This window comes from Mesoplodon mirus (assembly GCF_964341445.2).
Source record: "Mesoplodon mirus genome assembly, chromosome: 11".
Classification (NCBI taxonomy): domain Eukaryota; kingdom Metazoa; phylum Chordata; class Mammalia; order Artiodactyla; family Ziphiidae; genus Mesoplodon; species Mesoplodon mirus.
Genome location: NC_138987.1, coordinates 42,493,864 through 42,514,681, shown reverse-complemented (window position 1 = coordinate 42,514,681; position 20,818 = coordinate 42,493,864). Strand labels below are relative to the sequence as shown.

The 20,818-nt window shown below is 59.5% G+C and overlaps 1 protein-coding gene across 3 annotated transcripts in view; it reads left to right on the top strand.

Moving 5' to 3' along the window:
• CELSR1 (cadherin EGF LAG seven-pass G-type receptor 1) overlaps positions 1-18,573 on the top strand; it is a 150,336-nt gene extending 131,763 nt beyond the window's left edge. Inside the window, exons 24-35 of one of the 3 annotated variants that reach the window (XM_082635161.1) lie at positions 1,506-1,706; positions 7,193-7,367; positions 10,257-10,369; positions 10,762-10,841; positions 12,295-12,421; positions 13,176-13,301; positions 13,668-13,762; positions 14,033-14,136; positions 14,406-14,555; positions 14,956-15,186; positions 15,452-15,713; positions 16,508-18,573. In XM_082635161.1, the coding sequence (XP_082491287.1) occupies positions 1,506-1,706; positions 7,193-7,367; positions 10,257-10,369; positions 10,762-10,841; positions 12,295-12,421; positions 13,176-13,301; positions 13,668-13,762; positions 14,033-14,136; positions 14,406-14,555; positions 14,956-15,186; positions 15,452-15,713; positions 16,508-16,517 (1,674 nt within the window). In that variant the 3' untranslated portion in view covers positions 16,518-18,573. Of the gene's footprint in view, positions 1-1,505; positions 1,707-7,192; positions 7,368-10,256; positions 10,370-10,761; positions 10,842-12,294; positions 12,422-13,175; positions 13,302-13,667; positions 13,763-14,032; positions 14,137-14,405; positions 14,556-14,955; positions 15,187-15,451; positions 15,714-16,300 lie in introns of all 3 variants that reach the window. The other 2 variants (XM_082635160.1, XM_082635159.1) reach the window with 2 other exon arrangements.
• Positions 18,574-20,818: the final 2,245 nt, after the last annotated feature.

Genomic DNA, 20,818 nt, shown 5'->3' with positions numbered 1-20,818 from the left:
CCAGAGCCTCAGAGAGGAAGCTCCTGGAATGTACACCTCACTTCAAAACAGGGTTCTCAGCAGTCTGTTAGGTGATGCTGTTTCTCCTGCGCTTTGAATTTTAAGGAAGAAAAGAGATGGCTGGCGGGAACAAAGGGAGTGTCTCTCTTAAGTGCTGCACACACTGGCCCCAAAGGACAAAGGAGGCTCGGTCAGGAGCCCCAAGCAGCAGCGGGACAGCTGATGTTTAACCTCCAGTGTTTTCGGTGGCCTCTGTGGGCCTCCAGTGAGGCGGGGGGGCCCAAGCAGGGCAGGGTCAGCTTGGCAGGGTTGTGTACTGGTGTCAAGGAGCCCAACTGAGGCCTGGGAGCCCTCACCCTGTTTTCAGGCTGGGATGTGTCCCGGGTGGCCACACCATCATCCCTCCCAGGACTTCCCGGTATGCAGCGGCCCAAGTTTCTGTCACATTCTGGGGAGGGTGAGTCAGCCACAAGTTGCTGCTGATGGGTGTTAGGGTGACAAGAGCAGAGAGTGTGCCTCTGGGAGCCCAAGACAGAAAACTCCCATGGGCCGAAGCTCCGGGTCCCAGCCGGAAGGGGGTTAATAATTAGTGGTCTTTGTTCATGGAGGGGCGGATTTGGGGGTCCTCTCATGGCCAGGAAGCTGGGCAGCACCAGGAGGGGACTCGCAGGCAAAGGAAGCAGAAGTTCAGGTAGAAGAAATTAAACCAGAGCAGGAATCAAGGCTCCCACGCCCCAGGTGCCTCAAAACCAGAGGCCTCTAAATAGCGCCCCAGCCTTGGGGAGTAAGTGCTGCTGCAGCTCCCAGCCTCTCTGAGATCCCTGAGCACTTAGTCCCCCCACCCATCCCACTCAGGCCCGGCTCCCCGAGTTCCCTGGGCAGCCCCGGCTCACAGCTCTGTGCAAGTTCAGAACGGTGCTTTCTGGAAGTTACCGGAGAACCGGAGCTACTTGCTCCCCAAATGCTGAGCCTTCGTCATTTCTGGCACTTCATCGGGTGCCAGGTCCTGGACGAGTGTCCTATTTTGCAAAAAAAGCACAGGAGACAAATGTGGTTTCCTGCAGCTGTGGCATCTCTCTGCCTTTTGTGTGAACTGAGGCTCTGTTTGAAGGTCTCTCAGCTCAGAATTTGGGTGGACAGGCCCCACACCTGCCGGACAGCAGGAGTTATGTGTGAGGCTTTTTGTTTTTCAATTTTTTTTTCTTGTGGCAAAATGCATGTAACAGAAAAGTCACCATCTCAGCCATGTTTCAGTGTACAGGTCAGGGGCATTATGTACGTCCACAGTGTTTGCAGCCGTAACCACCGACCTCCCCAGAGCTTTATCACCTGAAACTGTTCGTTTGGGTTTTGCTGTCGGTTTTTGCACCCCCCTGAGAGCCATGTCGTAGTCACGCTGGTTCCTGCCCGCAGTAATAATATGTTAATGTGTCTTGATTGTGCAAAAGCTCCATCACAGCCATGGCCCTTACGTGTTCTCCCGCCTCTAACCAACCCGCCTGCAGCACGGAGAGGTCCTGCCCCTGAAGATCGTCACCTATGCTGCCGTGTCCTTGTCCCTGGCCGCCCTGCTGGTGGCCTTCGTGCTCCTGGCACTGGTGCAGACGCTCCGCTCCAACCTGCACGGCATCCACAAGAACCTCATCGGGGCGCTTTTCTTCTCCCAGCTGGTCTTCGTGATCGGGATCGCCCAGACAGAAAACCCGGTGAGGCCCCGGCCCCTCCCCTCCCTCCACGGCCGCCCATGTGGCCCCGTGGGAGCACATGCTGTCCAACTGTCCTCCGAGGCCGAGGCCGGAGGAGTTGTCCGGGCGGAGTATCTGTTGCTGTTTCCGTCTGGCGGGTGCAGCTGGGAGTTGGGTGGGAAGCTGGGAGCCCAAGCCTGTGGGCTCACTGCTTTGTGCCTGGTGGGAATCTCCCTCCAAGGGCATCCTCGGGAGCCGGGGGCTCCATACGCCTCAACTCTTACTTTCCTGACCCAGACGCTAGTGATTTCGTCAGAAATTACATTTGTGAAACCCAAGAGTCCTGGGAGCTGTCACTTGAGCCTGAAGCTATCCCTGTCAGGCAGCGTCTCCCAGCCCTGCACTTGCTGGGGAGTCATGGCCACGTCTTCTGTGAAATCCCAGGTGTTTCTCCAGAGGGGGAGAGAGAAGTCTAGGACAGGCCCAGAACTCAGGGACATGTTGGTGGTGGCGGGTCGGCAGGGTTGACAAGAGAAGGGAGCTTGAGACTCGTGGAGGGGCGGACGGGGTTAGATACGGAGTGTCTTGCTCAAGCTGTCCCAGGGCACATGGGCTCCTGGGGTATCACGTGGGTTCGTGGGGTGTTACATAGGCTTCTGGAAGTTATCGTTAGGTGATTAGATTATATAGCTGATACGATGACCTCACAGAAAAAATCCTAACCAATATACAGGCGCATTATAAGAAATAATTAAAGAGTTTAGCAAGGTACGCGGCTATCAGAGGAGATGGATGTATATCATATCATCAGTTGCGTTCCTGCCCACCAGCCACAGTGTGTTTAAAATGTAACAAAGGAGTGGCTGGAAATGACTGCAGCAGAGACCTGGACAGAGGCTCAAGTAGTTTGGCTTTTTTTTTTTTTTTAACAACTTTATTGGAGTATAATTGTTTCACAATGGTGTGTTAGTTTCTGCTTTATAACAAAGTGAATCAGTTATACATATACATCTGTTCCCATATCCCTTCCCTCTTGCGTCTCCCTCCCACCCTCCCTATCCCACCCCTCTAGGTGGTCACAGAGCACCGAGCTGATCTCCCTGTGCTATGCGGCTGCTTCCCACTAGCTGTCTATTTTACGTTTGGTAGTGTATATATGTCCATGCCACTCTCTCACTTTGTCACAGCTTACCCTTCCCCCTCCCCGTATCCTCAAGTCCATTCTCAAGTAGGTCTGTGTCTTTATTCCTGTCTTACCCCTAGGTTCTTCATGACATTTTTTTTTCTTAAATTCCATATATATGTGTTAGCATACGGTATTTGTTTTTCTCTTTCTGACTTACTTCACTCTGTATGACAGACTCTAGGTCTGAAGTAGTTTGGCTTTGAAGGAGGAGAGGATGAGGCTCTGGTTGAAGCCAGAGTGGGGGTGGGGTGGGGTTAGGGTCAGGCGGGAGGCGTCTGTAGGATGGGAGAGATCTGAGCCCGAGTGATTCCAGGGGGAGGAGGGAGGAGGGGTGGCTGGTGGCTGGGGCGAGGTCCCCGGGGCGGGTGGGACAGGGACCGGCCCTGGAGGGGGAGACGGCGGCAGGGCCAAGGTCACTGGGGAGAAAAAAGCAAGAGGAAGGAGAGAGGTTTGTGGCTTGGTCCCCGGCTGGCTGCAAGTGGTTTTTCATTTTTACAAAGGGGTTTTCAGAACACAAGGGTCACAGCACGTTGATGGGGGTGAGGGCAGTATAGGCGCTGTGCCCAAGGCTTTACATGCACCCTCTGGCTCGTTGAAACATCCCTGGGGCCCCGGGAGGTACAGCATCCCTGTTCACAGGTGAGGAATCCAGGGCCAGCAAGATTGAGTGACCTGGCCCGGGACAGACAGTTCACTGTGTGTGTGTGAGTTCATTGTTCATCACTAGATGGTGACCCTGATGGCCCTGGGGAGCCGTGAGGCCAACTGACCATCACACGTGCATATGTAGTGACTCCAGGAAGTTCCCAGCTTCCTACTCTCACCTAATCCTGATCTCTCCCACGGTGCGGGCTCTGCCCTTTACTTTCTCAGTGGACGGTTCCAGCTGCCACGTGCTGTTAACAGAGCTGACATTTCTTCATTCCTCGTGCAGTGAGGACTAGTTTTTTTTGTTTGTTTGTTTGTTTGTTTTTGCGGTACGCGGGCCTCTCACTGCCGTGGCCTCTCCCGTTGCGGAGCACAGGCTCCGGATGCGCAGGCTCAGCGGCCATGGCTCACGGGCCCAGCCGCTCCGCGGCACGTGGGATCTTCCTGGACCGGGGCACGAACCCGTGTCCCCTGCACCGGCAGGCGGACTCTCAACCACTGAGCCACCAGGGAAGCCCCAGTGAGGGCTATTGATTGTCACTGTATTAAATCTACCAAAGACCCAGACCCTAGAAGCACTCTCATCTCTGCCCATGGAGCCCGTACTCCAGACAGACTTGGATGGTGGTACAGGGGTGTCAGGTGCCAAAATGATCCCATGGTGGCTGGTGGGGGAGCTGTGCCTGGCTGGAGAAGGGCTGAGCAGGACCGTTCATTCACTGTCCAGCGGGAGGGGCCAGGATCGGAAGGGGACAGGTCGGGGATCTGGTCATCCAGAGCTTGAGGGGCTGGCCAAGCAGCGCCATCTGTGTTTTGCAGGCAGCGTTGTACCATGGAGAGCTGTGACCGGGTCCGCATTTTAGGAAGAGGACCCTGGCGACAGGGAAGATGGGTCGGAAGGGCAGAGACTGGAGGTCAGAGAGGAGCCAGGATGGCGTCTTCCTAGGTCTGGTGGGTGGAGCGAGGCCAGGACAGCGGCAGGAGTCGGGACCCGGTGGGCGTGGAGGGCGGGGAAGGAGGGGGGCGTGAAGCCACGAGTCTCCAGGAGGGGGGCCGCCAGGAGAGATGGAAGCAGACAAGAGTGGCTGGTCTGGGTGAGGCTGGACACACCCATCCCCTGCGGGCTGAGGCGAGTGCAGAGCTGAGCTGGGGAGGCTGCCCTCACATGAAGAGGACGCGTGTCTGTGGGAATGGACGGCCCGGAGAGGGACATGGAATAGAAGACACGGATGGCATTTCTGGCTCGCTGGCCAGGGCCCCCTGCAGCCTGGAGCTCTCCCTCCTCGGTTAACGCAGGCAGGGGGCCCCTCCGGAGGCTGGCGCTAGGGAGAGAGGCGGGGCATCCAGGCAGACAACCTTGAGAGGTTTGCGTGATGACCTTGGCGGCTCACCAGCATGGACACGGGGAGCCCCAGGCCTGGCCCGGGGGACGGACCGTGAGCGTTTGTCGGGCTCCCAGGGCAGGTGGGGCGCTGGAGAGGCTGGGCCGCCCCTCTGCACCCGCTGGGCTCAGCGCCCCTCCCCTGCCTGCATGTCCTGGGGGTAGGGGCTGTGTGACTCAGTGCAGAACCCTTCAAGGTGCCTTTGAGTGGTCTGAACGGAGGGAGGAGAGCCGGTGACAGGCCACTCCTTGCAACTAAATGCCGCGTGACAAATGTGCAGAGGCAGTCACTCATTGGTTTCAAGCACTGACTCATCCGCCGCCTGGAAGGAGAGCTTTGCAGCCTCCACGCGCTGGTGAGCAGGAAAAAGAGGGGGAGGAGGAGTGCCGTGCACATAGTTCTGGGGCTTTGGCACCGCGCCTGGTTTTGATGGGTGTTCTGTAAACTCACAATCCCATCTCTGGGTGAGGTTTTTCATCTCCCAGATTACTGGCAGGTTGAAATGATTTATTGTGCATTAGTGTTTGTTCCGTTTCTGGAAAAGGTGGTACCTTCAGTGCAGAAGTCCCTGCATGTACGGCCCCATTACATTTTAGAATGTCCATTTCTGACACTTTTTTTTTCCAAAGGTGGTTTTGTGAGTTTACTTTTCACATTATTTAAGGCAACATGCCAGCCTTCTCACCCTTCTAACTTCTGCTGAGCCAACGGTGCTTTGCACAGGGACGGCTGGGGGTTGGCGTGGGGTACACCCAGCCCCAGGCTCCCCCTTCGCGGCCAGGCTGACCGCTTTGCCCGTTGCTAAGTGCGGACCCCCGTTTCCTGTCCAGCATCTCAGGCAGAGGGCATGTCTGCTTGAGTTCCTGCTTTGTGCTGTACTGGGCAAATATTAATGCTAACGTGGTTCCCTCCCGCATCTCCGGGGCTTTGTTTCTGGAGAGAACTCGGCCCGTCAAGGTGGTCTTAGCCGCAGGTGGCACTTGTGTTCCCAGCAAGCCTGGGCTCTGGGGCGCTCCCGCGGGTGCGCTGCCCTGGGACTGAGCGGAGGCCTCTGCATGCGTCAGGCGGTGGCCCTCTGTCCTATGCTCCTGTCCGTTGGGGTGTGGGTGTCGGGGAGGCCGAGCTGCCACGACAGCAGCCAGGACTGGACAGGATGTTTCAGGGTGTGGCCACGCCCATGGGCGTGGCCAGGGGCTTTCTCCTCCCCCTCCCCTCCTTCCTCTTCTCCCCTGCCAGTCCAGCTTCCTGGGACCTGGAGGGGAGCCTGCCCGCATCTCCCAGCAGGTGGACCTTGGGAATCCTGGCCGGGCAGCCAGCCCCTCTCAGGAGCACCCGGTGAGGCTGCTCTGGGCCAAGGTGGAGGTCTTGAAGTTCCATCCCAGAGCACCTGGGACTGGATTTGCACTGACGACCTCAGGCTGGACGCCCAGGATCCCACAGTGCCCCCAGCCCCCCACCACTGCCATCCTCATGTTCTTGCACCACCTTTGGTGTCCAGGGACTCAGGGCTGGATCATCAAGGCTCCCAGAGGCCGGGAAGCTGACCCTCAACTGCCCTGTGGAGGTTGACTTTCACTTCCTGGCACTCAGCCACTGGCCAGACACACAGCCCCACGGGGACAGAAACAGAACAAACGTTCTCATCCCTGTTTTCTTCCGCAGGAGGTAGAGCCTCCGTTAAATCAGCGCAGGTGGGATGACCTTGTTTTCATATGAGGGCGAGGTCACGAGGCCCGAGGCTCCTCCCTCCCGCTGGCCGCATCTGCTGGACCTCGGAGACCCGCACGAGGGCTGGGGTGGTGGGTGAAGGCCACCGTCACGGTCTGGGGCCACAGCCTGGGCAGCCTGCCTCCATGATATTCTTTTTCTAACTTTAAATGAAATGCCAAAATTTAAAACTTTGGAGCCATGACCTGAAAATACAAATTTTCTAGCTTCTAATGAAAACACTAGAGGCTCTGCCAACCCGTCGGCCCTGGGTTATGCTCACTCCTGGCGCCGATCCAGGTTGGGGGGTCCCCAGGGCCCCCAGGTGCCTCTCTCCCTGTCCTCTGTTCCGCATCAGGAGCCTGAGACGCTTGGGACTGTTGACACTCAGCCGCTCCTGGGTGAATCAAAGAGGGAAAAACTGACTTGATTTCCTTTTTGAGACCTGCGTGCCCTCACGTTTGCAAAGTGGCCCAACTTGGTGTCTCCCCCGCCCCCGTCTCCATGCCATCTGGCCCTCAGTCTGCGGCGCAGGGCCCGTGGCCGGCGGGCAGCGTGCGCTGAGCGGCTGCCTCTCCCCGCAGTTCCTGTGCACGGTGATTGCCATCCTCCTGCACTACATGTACATGAGCACCTTTGCCTGGACCTTCGTGGAGAGCCTGCACATCTACCGCATGCTGACTGAGGTGCGCAACATCGACGCCGGGCCCATGAGGTTCTACTACGTCGTGGGCTGGGGCATCCCAGCCATTGTCACAGGTGAGGATGCGCAGAGCAGCCCCGCCAGGTGGCCCGGGCTGGGGACCGACCACCACTCGGAGGACCCGCATGGCGTTGCTGATGCAGATAAACGTCAGATAAACCAACGCCCCCGGGTGCAGGTTGGGGAGCTCTCTGGCCTCCTCTTGGGCACTCAGCAGAGGAGGGGGACCCGCACCCACATCTGCTCACACGAGTGTCATCATTGGTGAGGGATGCGTCTCCTGTCAGGTGTGAGTCCCTTGAGAGCTGGGCCCAGGCCTGTTCAGGGCTTACCTGTGGCATCTAACAGACAAGCACTCCCTTGTCTGCCCGCTTTGTGGATAGACGGGTGAATGGTGGATAGATGGATGGGTGGATGGATGGGTGAGTGGATGGATGGATGGAGAGATGGGTGGATGGTAGATGGATGAATGGACGGATGGTGGATGGGTGGGTGGGTGGGTGGATCGATGGACGAAAGAATGAGTTAATGAATGAACAGAACAGCAGCACTTCTCAGCACACTTTTCACTGAATATCAGAGGGTCAAATTTGCTTCCTCTGGGGAAAGATCCCCTCTTGTATTCACAAAGGGAGAGCGGCACCCTCTCTCCTCAGCAGTCCCTGGGTTCCAGGGATCCAGACACGAAGTCGGAGGCTAGAGACAGTGGGAGAAGGGGCAGATGCTGCCCCAGGGCTCTGCCCAGCAGCCACCCTGGTTTCCATGGTAGCATCACCAACTGGTCTCCTGAGGCCACTCTGCTCCCACCTAGACAGTCTGGGCACCGGGCTGTCCCGTTGTGACTCCTCTCTCTGGGCTCCAAGGGACCCCGAATGACTGTTGTCACCTCCATCCAGGGCTGCTGAGGGGGGGCAGTGGGGGCCTCCCTCACCGGCAGCCACCTCCTCTTGACCCAAAGACTGAACACAGCAGACACACTACATCGCGTGTTTCCATGCTGTTTCTGGTCAACTTGTGAGAAAGTTGCTAATTCAGGTGGTTCCTGAGCCCCAAAGACCAGGAAGAATGAGGGCTGGGAGCAGCTGGTTTCGGGGGTCCCCCCAGTGCCCATCTACTAAACCCCTGAAGCAAAGACCTGGTCGTGCTTGGACACTCAGGACACTCATCTTTAATTTCATCTTCAGTCTGCCCAGAGCCTCTATTATTATTTGGGTTTTTTTTTTTAATTAGCAAGTTAATCTCAGAAACCAGAACATCGGATTTTATTTACATCAAATTCTATGAAGAAGTCAGATCAGAATCATTTGCCAATTTGCTTATTTTACAAAAGGAAGAGTTACAGTTTGCTGTCTGGTTTTCTGTGCCCCAGTAAACTCAGAGTGTGGTTCCTGGTCTATACTGTACCCCGTTCCATCTCCACCTGTGTGGTCACTTCGGGCGGCCCCTCCCGACGGGGCTGGATGGAGCAAAGCATCCCCATGGGACCCTGCATGGGGACAGCCCTTGTCTCAGGTCGTGGGGCCTGACCCAGCCAGGCCTTTGGGACCCGGGGGGCGGGGGACGGGGGCCTGAGGCCACCTCCCCACGTGCTTTCCTTAACCCCCACCAAGTCTCAGTTGCCCAAGAACGCGGGAGCATTCGCACGCTCCTTCATTCGTTCATTCATGGCGGGCCTCTTCTGTGCCGGGCTCCGTTCTAGGCCCAGGATCAGAGCAGTAAGTGAGAACGGCAAAGCCTGTGTCTTCCGGGAGTCGTCCCTCCAGGGAAGACGGGCATTAAGTGATGGTGAACGTGACTCTAGGCTCATCCACAGACCCTGCACTGAGGGGTGGGCTCAGAGCCAGTGGGGCGGGGGAGGATGAGACCTGCTCTCATCTGCGGGTGGGGTGGGAGGGGGCAGGCCAGGAAGGCTTCCTGGAGGAAGTACTCTTTACACTGGAGGGTTCTCAGGAACCAGGCTGCTGTGCTGGGGGGTGTGCCTTCAGGGCCCCGCATGTGCAAGACCTGAGTGGAGGAAGGCTGGTTGGGGACTGACCTGAGGTTGGGCTAGGGCGGAGTGGGGAGTGCCACGTGGTCTGGAGTGTGGCCGTGGCCACGCCACGAAGGGCCCAGAAGGCTGCGGAAATACCCGTGTCCATCTCGTGAGGGCAGTGGGAAGCCATTGCAGGGTTCTGAGCAGTCGGTGGGGAGACTTGATCTTTTAGGGCTTAAGCAAGGGAGTGTGGCCTGTGGAACTGTCTGGGCCAGGTCCAGGGAGGCCACGGCGCTGAGTGGGCTGCTCCTTTGTCCTAAGCAAGGCCTTTGTTGGAGAAGCCACTCCAGACTTCACCTTGACGGTTCTGTAAGGGCAAGTCCTGCTCTAGCTTGTGACACGGTTAGAAACCATGGCTGTGGCTTAGATAACATAGGAAACTCATTTGCCTAGCACCTTGGAGTGAGTGGTGAGCCGTTCCTGGGGTGTGTGCATGTGTATGTATGTGTGTGGTGTGTGTGCTCTGTGCATGCACACGCGTGTGGCATGTGCCTGCCCTCAGGTCCTTCTTCCCTTGCACCTGTGGTCCATGGCCGTGTCCTGGCCTCTATGTGGCCCAGCCAGCAGGGCATCCCCATCGTGCTTCATGGCTGGTCCTGGCGGGTCCCATCACCTCCGTCTTTTGTCTCTCTCCCACCTCTGTCAGCAGCCCCGGCACAGGTGGGCTCCCCACCTCTGGGGTGAATCCGCGAGCAGGTCGTGGCCATGGTGGGCCTGTGACCAGCACTGAGAGGGCCTTTGCTGGGAGGGGACCTGGGCCTTTGTCATTTCCCAGCTGTTTATCTCGGGTTCCCCGCCCTTCCCTCTGAGGGCGATGCCGGGGGCCCCGGGTCCTGCCTGGGGGGCTGGGAACACCCCGTTGTGGCCACCCCCCATTGGGGTGGCCCTCACTCTCCTCCTCCCTGTTGTCCAGGACTTGCGGTGGGCCTGGACCCCCAGGGCTACGGAAACCCAGACTTCTGCTGGCTGTCCCTTCGTGACACTCTGATCTGGAGCTTTGCAGGGCCCATCGGAACCGTGATAGTCGTGAGTGCCGGGGGTTTCTCAGAACCCCTGATTATCAGGGACGTGGGAGGCCGGGTGCCCCTTGGGTACATTGGCTTGAAGGGTGTTTGGGGCTGATGGGCTACCAGCTCCACTGAGCATCTGGGCGGACAGGAAGGGCTGACCTTATGGTGATAAAGCCTTGTCCTCAGACCCGTGGATTCTGGGATTTGGTCCAGGTCCACATCCACTGTGACGCCGGTCAGCATCCACCCCCAGCGGGCTCCTGGGCTCCGAGGCCTCATCCCAGGGGGCACCTCCCGAGATGTGGGCTGAAGACCCTCCGAAGCCTTTGGCTTTTGAAGGTCTCTAGTGACAGTACAGTGGAGCGGCCACTGGACTTCAGGTTTCTCTGTTTATTTGGTTTTTTTTAGGTCAACACAGTCATTTTTGTCCTGTCTGCAAAGGTTTCCTGCCAAAGGAAGCGCCATTATTATGAGAGAAAACAGGTCGTGTAAGTTGGTGCTAAACCCGGCCGGTGGGTGGGACCTGATGCGGAGCCAGCCCCACCCGAGACCCCTGCCTGTCTGGTTTACACGCCAGGCAGAGCCCCGTGAAAGTGCCCGTCACCGAGCCGGTCAGCTGCTGGCTTTCCGGGCCGGTCCAGGGTGTCATGGCAGCCACGTCAGTGGGGGATCAACAGGCCGCAGTGGGGAGAGGCCAGCCGTGTCTGGACGTGTCTGGGCTCTGCCAAGCGGAATCTGGATCTCTCAGGGGAAAGCTGGACATCGTGGAGGAAAGCGAGAGAGGCTGACCACAGGGGGACTGGGGCAGGTGGCCAGCCGGGGTGGCAGCCCGGACCAGGGAGGGAGAGATGTTTAGGAGGTAGGACCCACGGGGTTTGTGGTGGGGTCACTGAGGGGAGAGGGGGTAGCAGTGACACCTGGGTGTCCTCGCCTGGACCGGCAGGAGGAGGGGGATGGTGACAGCCTGGTGTGGTGAGGTGCCAGGGTGCCTGGACACTCCCTGGAGTCAGACAGGGTGGGGGTGGGGGGATGGAACTTTCTGGGTTGGTGGTGACAGTGATGCTGGCAGCACAGGAGTGGAGGAGCTCGCCCAGCGAGAGGGTGCAGCGCAGGAAGATGGGGCCCAACGGAGAGGGAGCCTCCCATGTTTCCAGGTTGGGAGAGAGCAGGGGACCCACAGAAAAGCCTTGCGGGAGGCAGGCAGGGCAACTTCGGGAGAGCTCAGCATGAGTCCAGGAGCCACGAAAGGGTCAGGGGAGGGGAGGACAAGGGTGTCCATTGGGCCCGGTGGCCCGAGCTGGGGGGCCAGGGAAGGGAGGATGTGTGGGGAGGGGCTGAGGGGCCGCAGGAGGTGCCGGTCCGCCCGGCGCGCGGGAGAGCAGAGTCTGAAAAGGCCACGGAGGGGCAGAGACCGCGGGCAGGGGGCGCGGGGTCGGGGTCCAGCCTGCTCCACCGTCCTCCGCTTCCTCCCGCCCCAGACCTACCTGTCCCAGCCCTCGCCTCACGTTAGCACACGCAGTCCCCTCCACCACCCCACGGCCCCACCAGGGATGCACGTCGCTATCCGTTCCCCTTCGGCTGGGGAGACCGAGGCAGAGAGCAGGAAGCCCTTGCTAGGAGCCTGCACAGCGGGCCTGACGCCTGCTCGCCACGCCCCTCCTCCGGGTCCACGTACCTCCGGGCCGTGCACCAGGCTTCCCGGAGTCGCTGTGGGTGCAGCCTGTGTACCAGCTTCGGCTCCCAGTTTCCTGTTTACCTGTTTGCTTTTTAACTGCTCCCCACTAAGCTGTCTTTTCCTCTGTGTGAGCCAGGGGCTGCCTCATGGTGGATGCTTCGAAAGGGTGTGGAAAGGAAAGAGGGTGGGGGATGCACGCTGGACGGGCGAGTGGGGGGAAGAGGAGGGGGAGGACGCTGCAGCCACGCCCCTGTCCCGCCCCCCAGTTCCCGCGTGAGGACGGCCTTCTTCCTGCTGGTGCTCATCAGCGCCACCTGGCTTCTGGGGCTGCTGGCCGTGAACAGCGACACACTCACCTTCCGCTACCTCTTCGCGGTCTTCGGCTGCTTACAGGTAGGCGGCTGTCAGAGTGACCTGGCGGGGCCCAGGGGTCACCTGTGTTGCTCCCTGTCTGAAATGCCCCAACCCCGAGTGGCCCTGAGAGGGTCCCCGGGGAGATCCTTGACCTGGCGTCCGGGCTGTGTTCTCGCTCTCTGGACACACGGGGCTGCACCGTGGCTGTCCTTCCGGTGTCGGCGCAGTTTGTTAGGGGTTATGGTGAAGCCTCGTGGTCCCGCCACCGAAAAAAAGGCGCCTGTTGCTCCAAAGGCAGCTCTGCCCCGAGCCCTCCCAGGGACCCCCATTCCATGGCCTCCTGTGTGTCTGTCAGGATGCAGTCCGCTGCTCAGCCAGTGCGGGGCCTCACCCCCTCCCCGCCCGGCATAAATCCCACTGTGTCCCCAGGAGGGTGCTGGCCATTAACTGTCCACACCGTGGACCCTGATTAATGATGCAACATTGGGGACCCAGATTGCCCGGGGGCTGGGGCCTGGGAGGGGGTCCTCCAGGCACCGGGCATGCTGGCTGCCCTGACCAGGCCCCGGACCTGGAGAAATTGGAAGCCCCCGGGGCAGGGAGGCCGGGCGTGGGCCATGGTGGGCGTCTGCACGGCCGCGGCGGCAGGTCTGCTCTGGGTACCGTCAGCTCCACGTGGCTGAGCTATGCTCCGTGCATCCTCCGGGCAGGCAGGTGGGCGGTGAGGCAGCGGCAGGGCCCTGGCTTCTCTACGGGGGCCAAGCCCAGCGCTGACCTGCCACCTCCTCTGCAGGGCCTCGCCGTCCTCTTGCTCCACTGCGTGTTCAACAGAGAGGTCCGGAAACACCTGAAGGGCGTGCTCGCCGGGAAGAAGCCGTACCCTGACGACTCAGCCACCACGAGGGCCACCCTGCTGACGGTAGGAGGCTCCCGGGGACGCCAGGGCCTGGACCAGCATCAGACACAGCCCCTTGGTCTCACGTCCCCCACAAAAGGGGGTATCACAGACCTGTCCCTGGAGCGTGGCATCCAGCCTTCCCTGCAGCCCTGGGAGCGAGCCGAGTCGACGGGCTGGGGTCTGTCCCACTCACAGCCTCTCTTCTCCCCGCGGCCGGCGGGGATCCTGGCCAGAAGCAGGGGCCGTGGGAGCTGCCACCAGGCCGCTGTGCTCTGTGCCCGGCAGGGGCACGGTCAGGGTGCTGCGCGGGGGCTTGTGGTGGGGACCGAGCCACCCTGTGCGCCCTGGTGGCCTCTGCTCGGCCGATAACCAGCCCCCTTCCCCCAGCGCTCCCTCAACTGCAACAACACGTGCGGAGAGGAGCCCGACGTGTTCCGTACGGCGCTGGGCGAGTCCACCGCCTCGCTGGACAGCACCCTCAGGTCAGGCCGGGCCGGCACCCCTGCTGTGGCCGTGGGGGGGCAGCTCTCCGAGCAAACGTGGGCTTTGCCACCTCCGCCCCAAGCTGTGTGCCCTGCTGTTTGAGTCCACGTGTGTTTACCCGTGTGCTTCGGGAGTCTCGTGGCAGAGAACCTTCCAGAGCCCGGTGTGGCTGCCCTGGCACGCGCAGAAGGCGCTGGGTGATGGCGGGGGGCCGGTCATGCGTCCCCCAGAGCAACGATGCTGAACCCACCCACCTCTACCCTCTCCAGGGACAAAGGGGGCCAGAAGCTCAGCGTGTCCTCTGGGCCGGCGCGGGGCGGCCACGGGGAGCCAGACGCGTCCTTTGTACCCAGGAGCACCAAGAAGCCCCACGGTACGTGTCCCCTGGGGCGCGGTCTCCCGTCGGCCTGTGCGTCTCCCTCCCGGGGACCATGGTGAGAGCTTCCTGCTGGCTCTTGGCTGCCCCGTGGGCCCCTCGGTCACCGGAGAACGTACAGCCTTGAAGAGGTGACCACCGCACACTGGGAGGGTCAGCGGGCACCCAGTGCCCTCCCGTGCCCGGGCCCAGGTGGCTCCACTCTGCCCTTGTCAGGAAGCACCCCGCCCCCTGCCTGAGCCCTGTCCCTCCCGCCCGCCCTGCAGGCCACGACTCGGACTCGGACAGCGAGCTGTCCCTGGATGAGCAGAGCAGCTCTTACGCTTCCTCACGCTCCTCTGACAGTGAGGATGATGGGGTAGCGGCTGAGGACAGATGGGACCCGGCCCAGGGCCCCGTGCACAGCACCCCCAAAGGTGAGTGAGCCCACTGGCTGCAGAGCGGCTCTCAGCTGTGGCCACCTGCCCCTGGGACGGGCTGCAGCGGCAGGAAGGACAGCCCACTGCTCACCGTCCGCAAAGCACAGGTGAGGTCTCGGGGGTCTCTGTGGGACCCTCACGGTCAGGGCTCCGCGAAGCTGACCCCACTGCTGCAGGGAGCACAACGCTCCCGGGTGTGGGGATACGGGGGGCGGGGCTTGAGGCTGGGATCCCACCCCGGGACCTTCGCTCTCTAAGCCTCGGTGTCCCCACCTGGATGGCGCGGCCCTGCCAGGCCTGCGGGTCGGGGACCGTGGGTCAGCGCCCCTCGGGACATGCTCCCGCTGAGCTGAGCAGGTAGCCGCCCTGCATGCTGAGAGTCCGTCTTGTGCCTCAGTGGACGCTGCGGCCAACCACGTCCCAACCGGCTGGCCCGATGAGAGCCTGGCCGGGAGCGACAGTGAGGGGCCGGGCGAGCAGCCCCGCCTGAAGGTGGAGACCAAGGTCAGCGTGGAGCTACACCTGGATGAGCAGGGCAACCACTGCAGCGAGCGCATCCCGGCCCGGGAGAGTGGGGGCCCTAGGCCCGCGGCCGCACTGCCCAGCCAGCCCCCCGAGCAGAGAAGAGGTGCCGAGGGCCCGCTGTCCCCGGAGCTGGGGGCCGGGAAGTCCCTGGTCCTGGGGGAGGCAGGCCCAGGCACAGGGTTCGGGGGTGGGGTCCGTGGGGCACAGGGGTAGCGCCCAGCGGGGCAGGGGTGAGACCCGAGGGGGAGAGGAATGGCCGAGAGCTCATCTCTGCATGACGGTCCCTCCCCGAGTCCACTGCATCCAGCAGAGGCAGCCTGATCGTGACCTTCTCGATCCCCCTGCCCCCCCGCCCCGCCCCCGCCCAGGCATCTTGAAAAACAAAGTCACCTACCCGCCACCATTGACGGAGAAGATGCTGAAGTCACGGCTGCGAGAGAAGCTGACTGAGCGTGAGCAGAGCCCCGCGTCCTCGCGGCCGTCCTCCCTGGCCTCCAGCGACGGCGTCCGCGCCCCCGACGGCACCATCCCTGCCAAGACGCTGCACCGGGAGCCGGGGCGCGAGCACCTCAACGGGGTAGCCATGAACGTGCGGGCCGGGAGCGCCCAGGCCCACGGCTCCGGCTCCGAGTGAGTAGCCTGGGCCATGGTGGGAGGGACGGCGGGGCGGCCCCCGGCCAGCTTCCCCATGGTCCCCCATCTGGAGGACAGGCCCCGAGTACAGAGGCGTGCCGAGGCAGAGGCCCGGGGGCTGCGGTACGGTGGGCTTCCACCCAGGAGAGGGCCCCTGCTCGGGATCAGGAGGCCGGAGGTGCAGCAGACGCCTGTCAAAGCCCTATGTCCCGTCCAGCCCTGAAGCTCTAGGACTTGAGACCATGTGGGACCGAACGTTTTATGAGCAGTTTTCCTTGGCCCAGGGTCATTACTGCCCCATCTTGTGGTTGAGGAGACGGAGGCTGGGGCGGGAGGGGGGCGCCTGGCCGCAGAGTCGTGGAGCTGGGATCCGGCTCCGGACGTCCCAGGGAGGTGGCAAGAATGGGAGCCGGGTCTTCTAGAATGACCTTCCTAAAACTTAGAGAATGACTCGGCTTGCTAGCCTGGGTGCTCCAGGCACCGTGCGAGGCCAGCCCTGGGGAGGACGCTCAGATGGGCCTGGGTCTCCAGGTGGCCCTGGCCGTCGGGGGTGCAGGTTGATTGTCCCCTCCCCTGCCTGCCAGTGTCGCTGTGTCCACACATGAGCTTGCCCTACGTGGAGCCTCCGGGCACCCCGTCCCCTGAGTGGGGGTCTGCCCCTGCACAACCTCGGACCCAGCCCAGCTGCTGGCTTCACGGGTGGCAGGGGCCGTCCTCGCTGACCCTCCGCCTGCCTGATGGCTTCTTCCCACGCGCAGAGGCAGTAACGAAACTTCACTTTGAACCATCAGGAAACCGTGAAGACAAGCCCATCACCTCCGCCCAGGCCTCTGTGCTGTGTCGTGCCCCTGGACCTTGGAGCCCGAGGGGCCCCTGCCCTGTCAGTGAAGCAGGCCCTGGTGGCGGGGGCCCCATGGGGCTGCAGTGGTAGCCCCGTGACTGGCATGACTGAAGGTCCAGACACAAAGCCCTGAGCTGCCCCAGAGGCTCAGGGCCCCTTAGACCCGTGACAAGTGCCAAAGGCCACAGGCACGGGAGGCGTGGACTCCCGGGCTGGCACAGCTCAACCCTCGGACTGCGGACAGAGCCAAAACCGTGCGCTGGCCTGGCCGGGACAGGGCCCAGCAGGAGAGCTGGCCTTGAGAGGAGTCGCCGGGCCAGTTGGCCAGGACTCAGGGCCGCAGGCAGCTCCCTGCAGTGCAGGCCTGGGGCCAGCAGCTCCACAGCCCTCTGCAAAGGCAGCCCTTGTCTTAAAGCAGATCACTTTCCTTTGTTGCAAAGGTGTAGATACTTTTGTATATTTGTATGGAACTTTGAAAAGGCAAAAACCTCTGTATATTTTGCATTTGTACTGACTCTGTCCATACTGGGAGATCCGTGGGATGATCTCTCCCTCTTTCTGATGTCAGGAAGATTGCACAGCCAGCCTGGAGTCTGGCACGCATCCAGCAACTGGTGTCCCAGCAAAGCAGAGGGGGGTAGCGTGTAGGGAGTGCTGCTGGACAGCGGTTCCGGTGCTGCTTCCAGCCCAGAGGCAGGAGCCCGTGGGCATCACACGTGGCCACCTGGATGCGCAGCACTTTTGCATTTGCGATGCTTGCCCTCAGCTCCCATCTGCCTGGACGGGCGTGGCTCCGACACAGGGCCATCTGGGGCTGGACTGGACTCGGGAGCTCTGCTGAGTGTGGGATGCAGGTGCACACGGCCGCGACCGACACACTGGTCATCCCCTGCCCCCTTCGCTGGGGTGGGCCCCACTCTGAGCCCTGCAGGGCCTCCCTGGCCCCCTTCCCGGTCAGCGGTACTGCAGGTGGGGAATTCCTTTGTCCCTCTGCTCCTGTTCTCGGCGGGACTGTAAAATGTTCACACGTTCCCAATTCAGACGGAGGTATGAGGTCTTCCAGGATGTCACATTCCTTCCTGCCAATTTTCTAGCTCTTTTAGAGTCCAAGGAGCTCCAGGCAGGCGGGGGTCTCACCCCCAGAGTCTGACCAATTACTTCATTTTGCTTCAAATGGCCAATTGTGAGAAGGGACAAAGCCTCAGCCACACTGTTCAATGGTTACCAAGCTGTTTTTTGGAAACTCACACCAAGGACCGGCTGTGACTGTCCCTCTGTGGGCAGTCGGCACAGCGTGGCCTGAGGGGCTGTGGAACGGGGCCCAGAATTACTCAGACACGTCTTATTTCAGTGTTTCTTTTGTTCCTCAATTGGGTGCCCAAATAAATGGTCGGCACAGCTGCCTCCAAATACGAGAAACCATAAAATATGATGAAAATCAAGTAGAATGCAAAGATGTCCATACTGTATTATTTTGATGAAAATGCAAGTATTGTTAATGGCTGAGAGGAAAACATACCTGATACTCAGGTCTAAGACCACAGGCTTCATACAAAAATGAAATGAGATCCCAAAGCCCTCACACTTGAATGAATTATAAATGTGCCTTAGCAGGGGAGTGGCCTTTTCAAGATACAAAATAATAGTACCTTCAAATGTTTACCATTGAGGAGACATTTTCTAAGTAAAAAAAAAAGTGGAAATATTTTTGAGTCTGAACACTTCACTTTCGTATTATCCCGTATTCTTCTGCTACTGGACTTTGTCCCTTGAGATGTATTTAGTTTTTTCATTTGATCAGAACTGTTACCAAAAAAACAACTGTCAGTTTTATTAAGACAGGAAAAATGTAAACCTATTTTTGTGACTTAAGACTTTATGAGAGATACTAGACACTGGAGGTTTTTTGTTTTTGTTTTTTTAAACAAATGTGTATTTATTAATGTTCAGAACACTGGAATTGCAACACAAATGAGGAAAGAGTCTACAATAAATTAAGATTTTTTTGAATTTGTACTTCTGCTGTCTGGTTTTCCCCCCACTCCTGCATCCCTCTTGCCACCCCTTCCTAAGGCAGCCCTGGAAAAGGGACCATGTACAGGATGCTGACAAGCCTGGGGGAGCAGGAGCCATTCCGGAACCTTCTATTCATTTCCTGCTCATCCAGACTCTTGCACCTTGCACTTCAAAATTTTTTTCCTGCACCAATCTCTTTTTCCTGTCCTTCTGGGACGCAAGTGAACACAACTGGTTCCTGAGGCTTTGTTCATGTTTTCACTCTTTTTCTCTCTGTTCTTCAGATTAGATCATTTCTAGTGATCAATTTTCAAGTTGACTGATTCTTTCCTCTATCATCTCCACTCTGCTACTGAGCCTATCCAGTGATTTTTTTTAACTTAAAATACTGTAATTTTAAGTTCTAAAATTTCCATTTGGTTCCTTTTTATTAGTTTTATTTCTCTACTGAAGACTTCTAGTTTTCCGTGAATTTCAAGAGTGTTTACCTTTACCTCATAGAGCATGATTTTAACAGGTGCTTTAAATTCTTTGGTAATTTGGGCATCTGGGTCATCTTGGGGCCGCAATCTCTTTTCTCTTGGTGTTTCCTGGTTCTTTGTATGCTGGCTAATTTCAAACTGAATACTTGATTGACATTTTTGAATGTTACGTCATGAGCCTCAGGGTCCTGTTAAAATCCGCTGGCAGAGCTCAGTTGTTTGTTTTAGAAGGCAGTCAACCCCCTTAGGTTCAGACCACAAGTTCTGTCTCCTTCTGTGGCTGTGACTTTGCTGTGCTGCCTTGGGTCCACTTTGTACACCTGCCACTCGGTTAGTCTAGGACTTGGGGTGGTTTATGTCCGTTCTGCCCTCAAAGCCTTTCATATGCTGCTTTGGGTCTGTTCCAACTCAGGGTGAGCCAGCGCCTGTCAGTATATATGGAAAGCGAGGGGTCCACTCCGCCAGCGCTCTCTCCTCTCTGGGATTTGCCTCACATGCTGTTACTCCTGGTGCCCCTTTTCTTGGTTTCTCTATGCAAAAAGATGGGTTTCTTCCAGGGTTCTAGCTGCCTGCACTGCCTCACTTCCACCCACCTGGGGCTACCTTTGGGGAAAATCAGTGGGAGCAAAGAGAAGACAGTGGGGGGGAATCCCACACACTCTTCAGCCCACAGGCCCCCCCTTCCCAGGCCTCTCTTGGAGTCCTTGCCCCAGTGCTGGCCACACAGCTGCAGAAGTTGGGGCCACCCTTGGGTCAAGCCTGGGAGAAAAAAAGAGGAAAACCACCCATGAACGCCCCACCCCCAAAGGTCACTCTCAGGTTCTGCTCCCTCCCCTGTTCCCCTGCTAACATTCACCTGTCTTAAGGGGGACACGTGTGAGGAGAGTAGCCCCCGGCTGAAGGGAGCAGGTGTGTCCACTGGGCCCGGGTGGCCTCCCGTGGACACAAATAATTGCACTCCATACCAACCTAGCCAAGGCCACACCAGGACCCGCGGGATCAAGACAGAAACAGCCGTGAACACTGAACATGTGAACGCCGTCCAGGCCACAGAAACGCCCAAGCGTCCCCCGTCCCAGCTGCAAGAGTCAGTGCTCCCCCACATCGCGGCAGCAGCCTCACTCCAGGCTCCCTCCCTGTAAACACTGGGGGTGCAGGGAGGTCCCGGGGGCGTGGGCAACCAAGGCAGCTGGAGCCCGGGGACGTGGGCCGAAGACAGGCCCCAGGGGTTGACCCCGACCCGAGCCTTCTAGGAGCGAAGCACAGGCCCGGTGCTAGGGTCTGTCTCGCTGAGATTACCCTGGAAGTGATGTGGGGAGAGGAGGGCGGGGTGGGGGGAAAGCTCTTGTTTACATCAAAGGCCGGGAGTCGGTGCGTGAAAGCAGCCGGCTCTGGCCCCTTCTCTCGTTTTTCGATGGTGTGGGAATGACCGGGCCCTGGCAGCAGGGCACGTGTGTGGGAAAGAGGGAGGGGAAGCCCGCCCACTTCTCAGCCCCAGCCCCTCTGAAAGTCACCTGGGAGTGCAGCCCTGGAGTCTGAGGGAGGCCAGAGGCCCAGGCCACGAACTCGGCCCAGTGGTGCGCCCTGGCCAACAGCTACACCTGAGTCTCTGAGGCATTGCCCAGAGGCCTCCCAGAGTCGGTCAGCTGTGCCCCCAGAGAGAAGGTGGTACTGCGGCCCGGAGGCTGCCATGGGCGCAGCCAAGGGTGAGGCCTGGTGACCCGGGGGCAGCGGCAGGCTTGTGCTCCCTCCTCCCGCCTCCA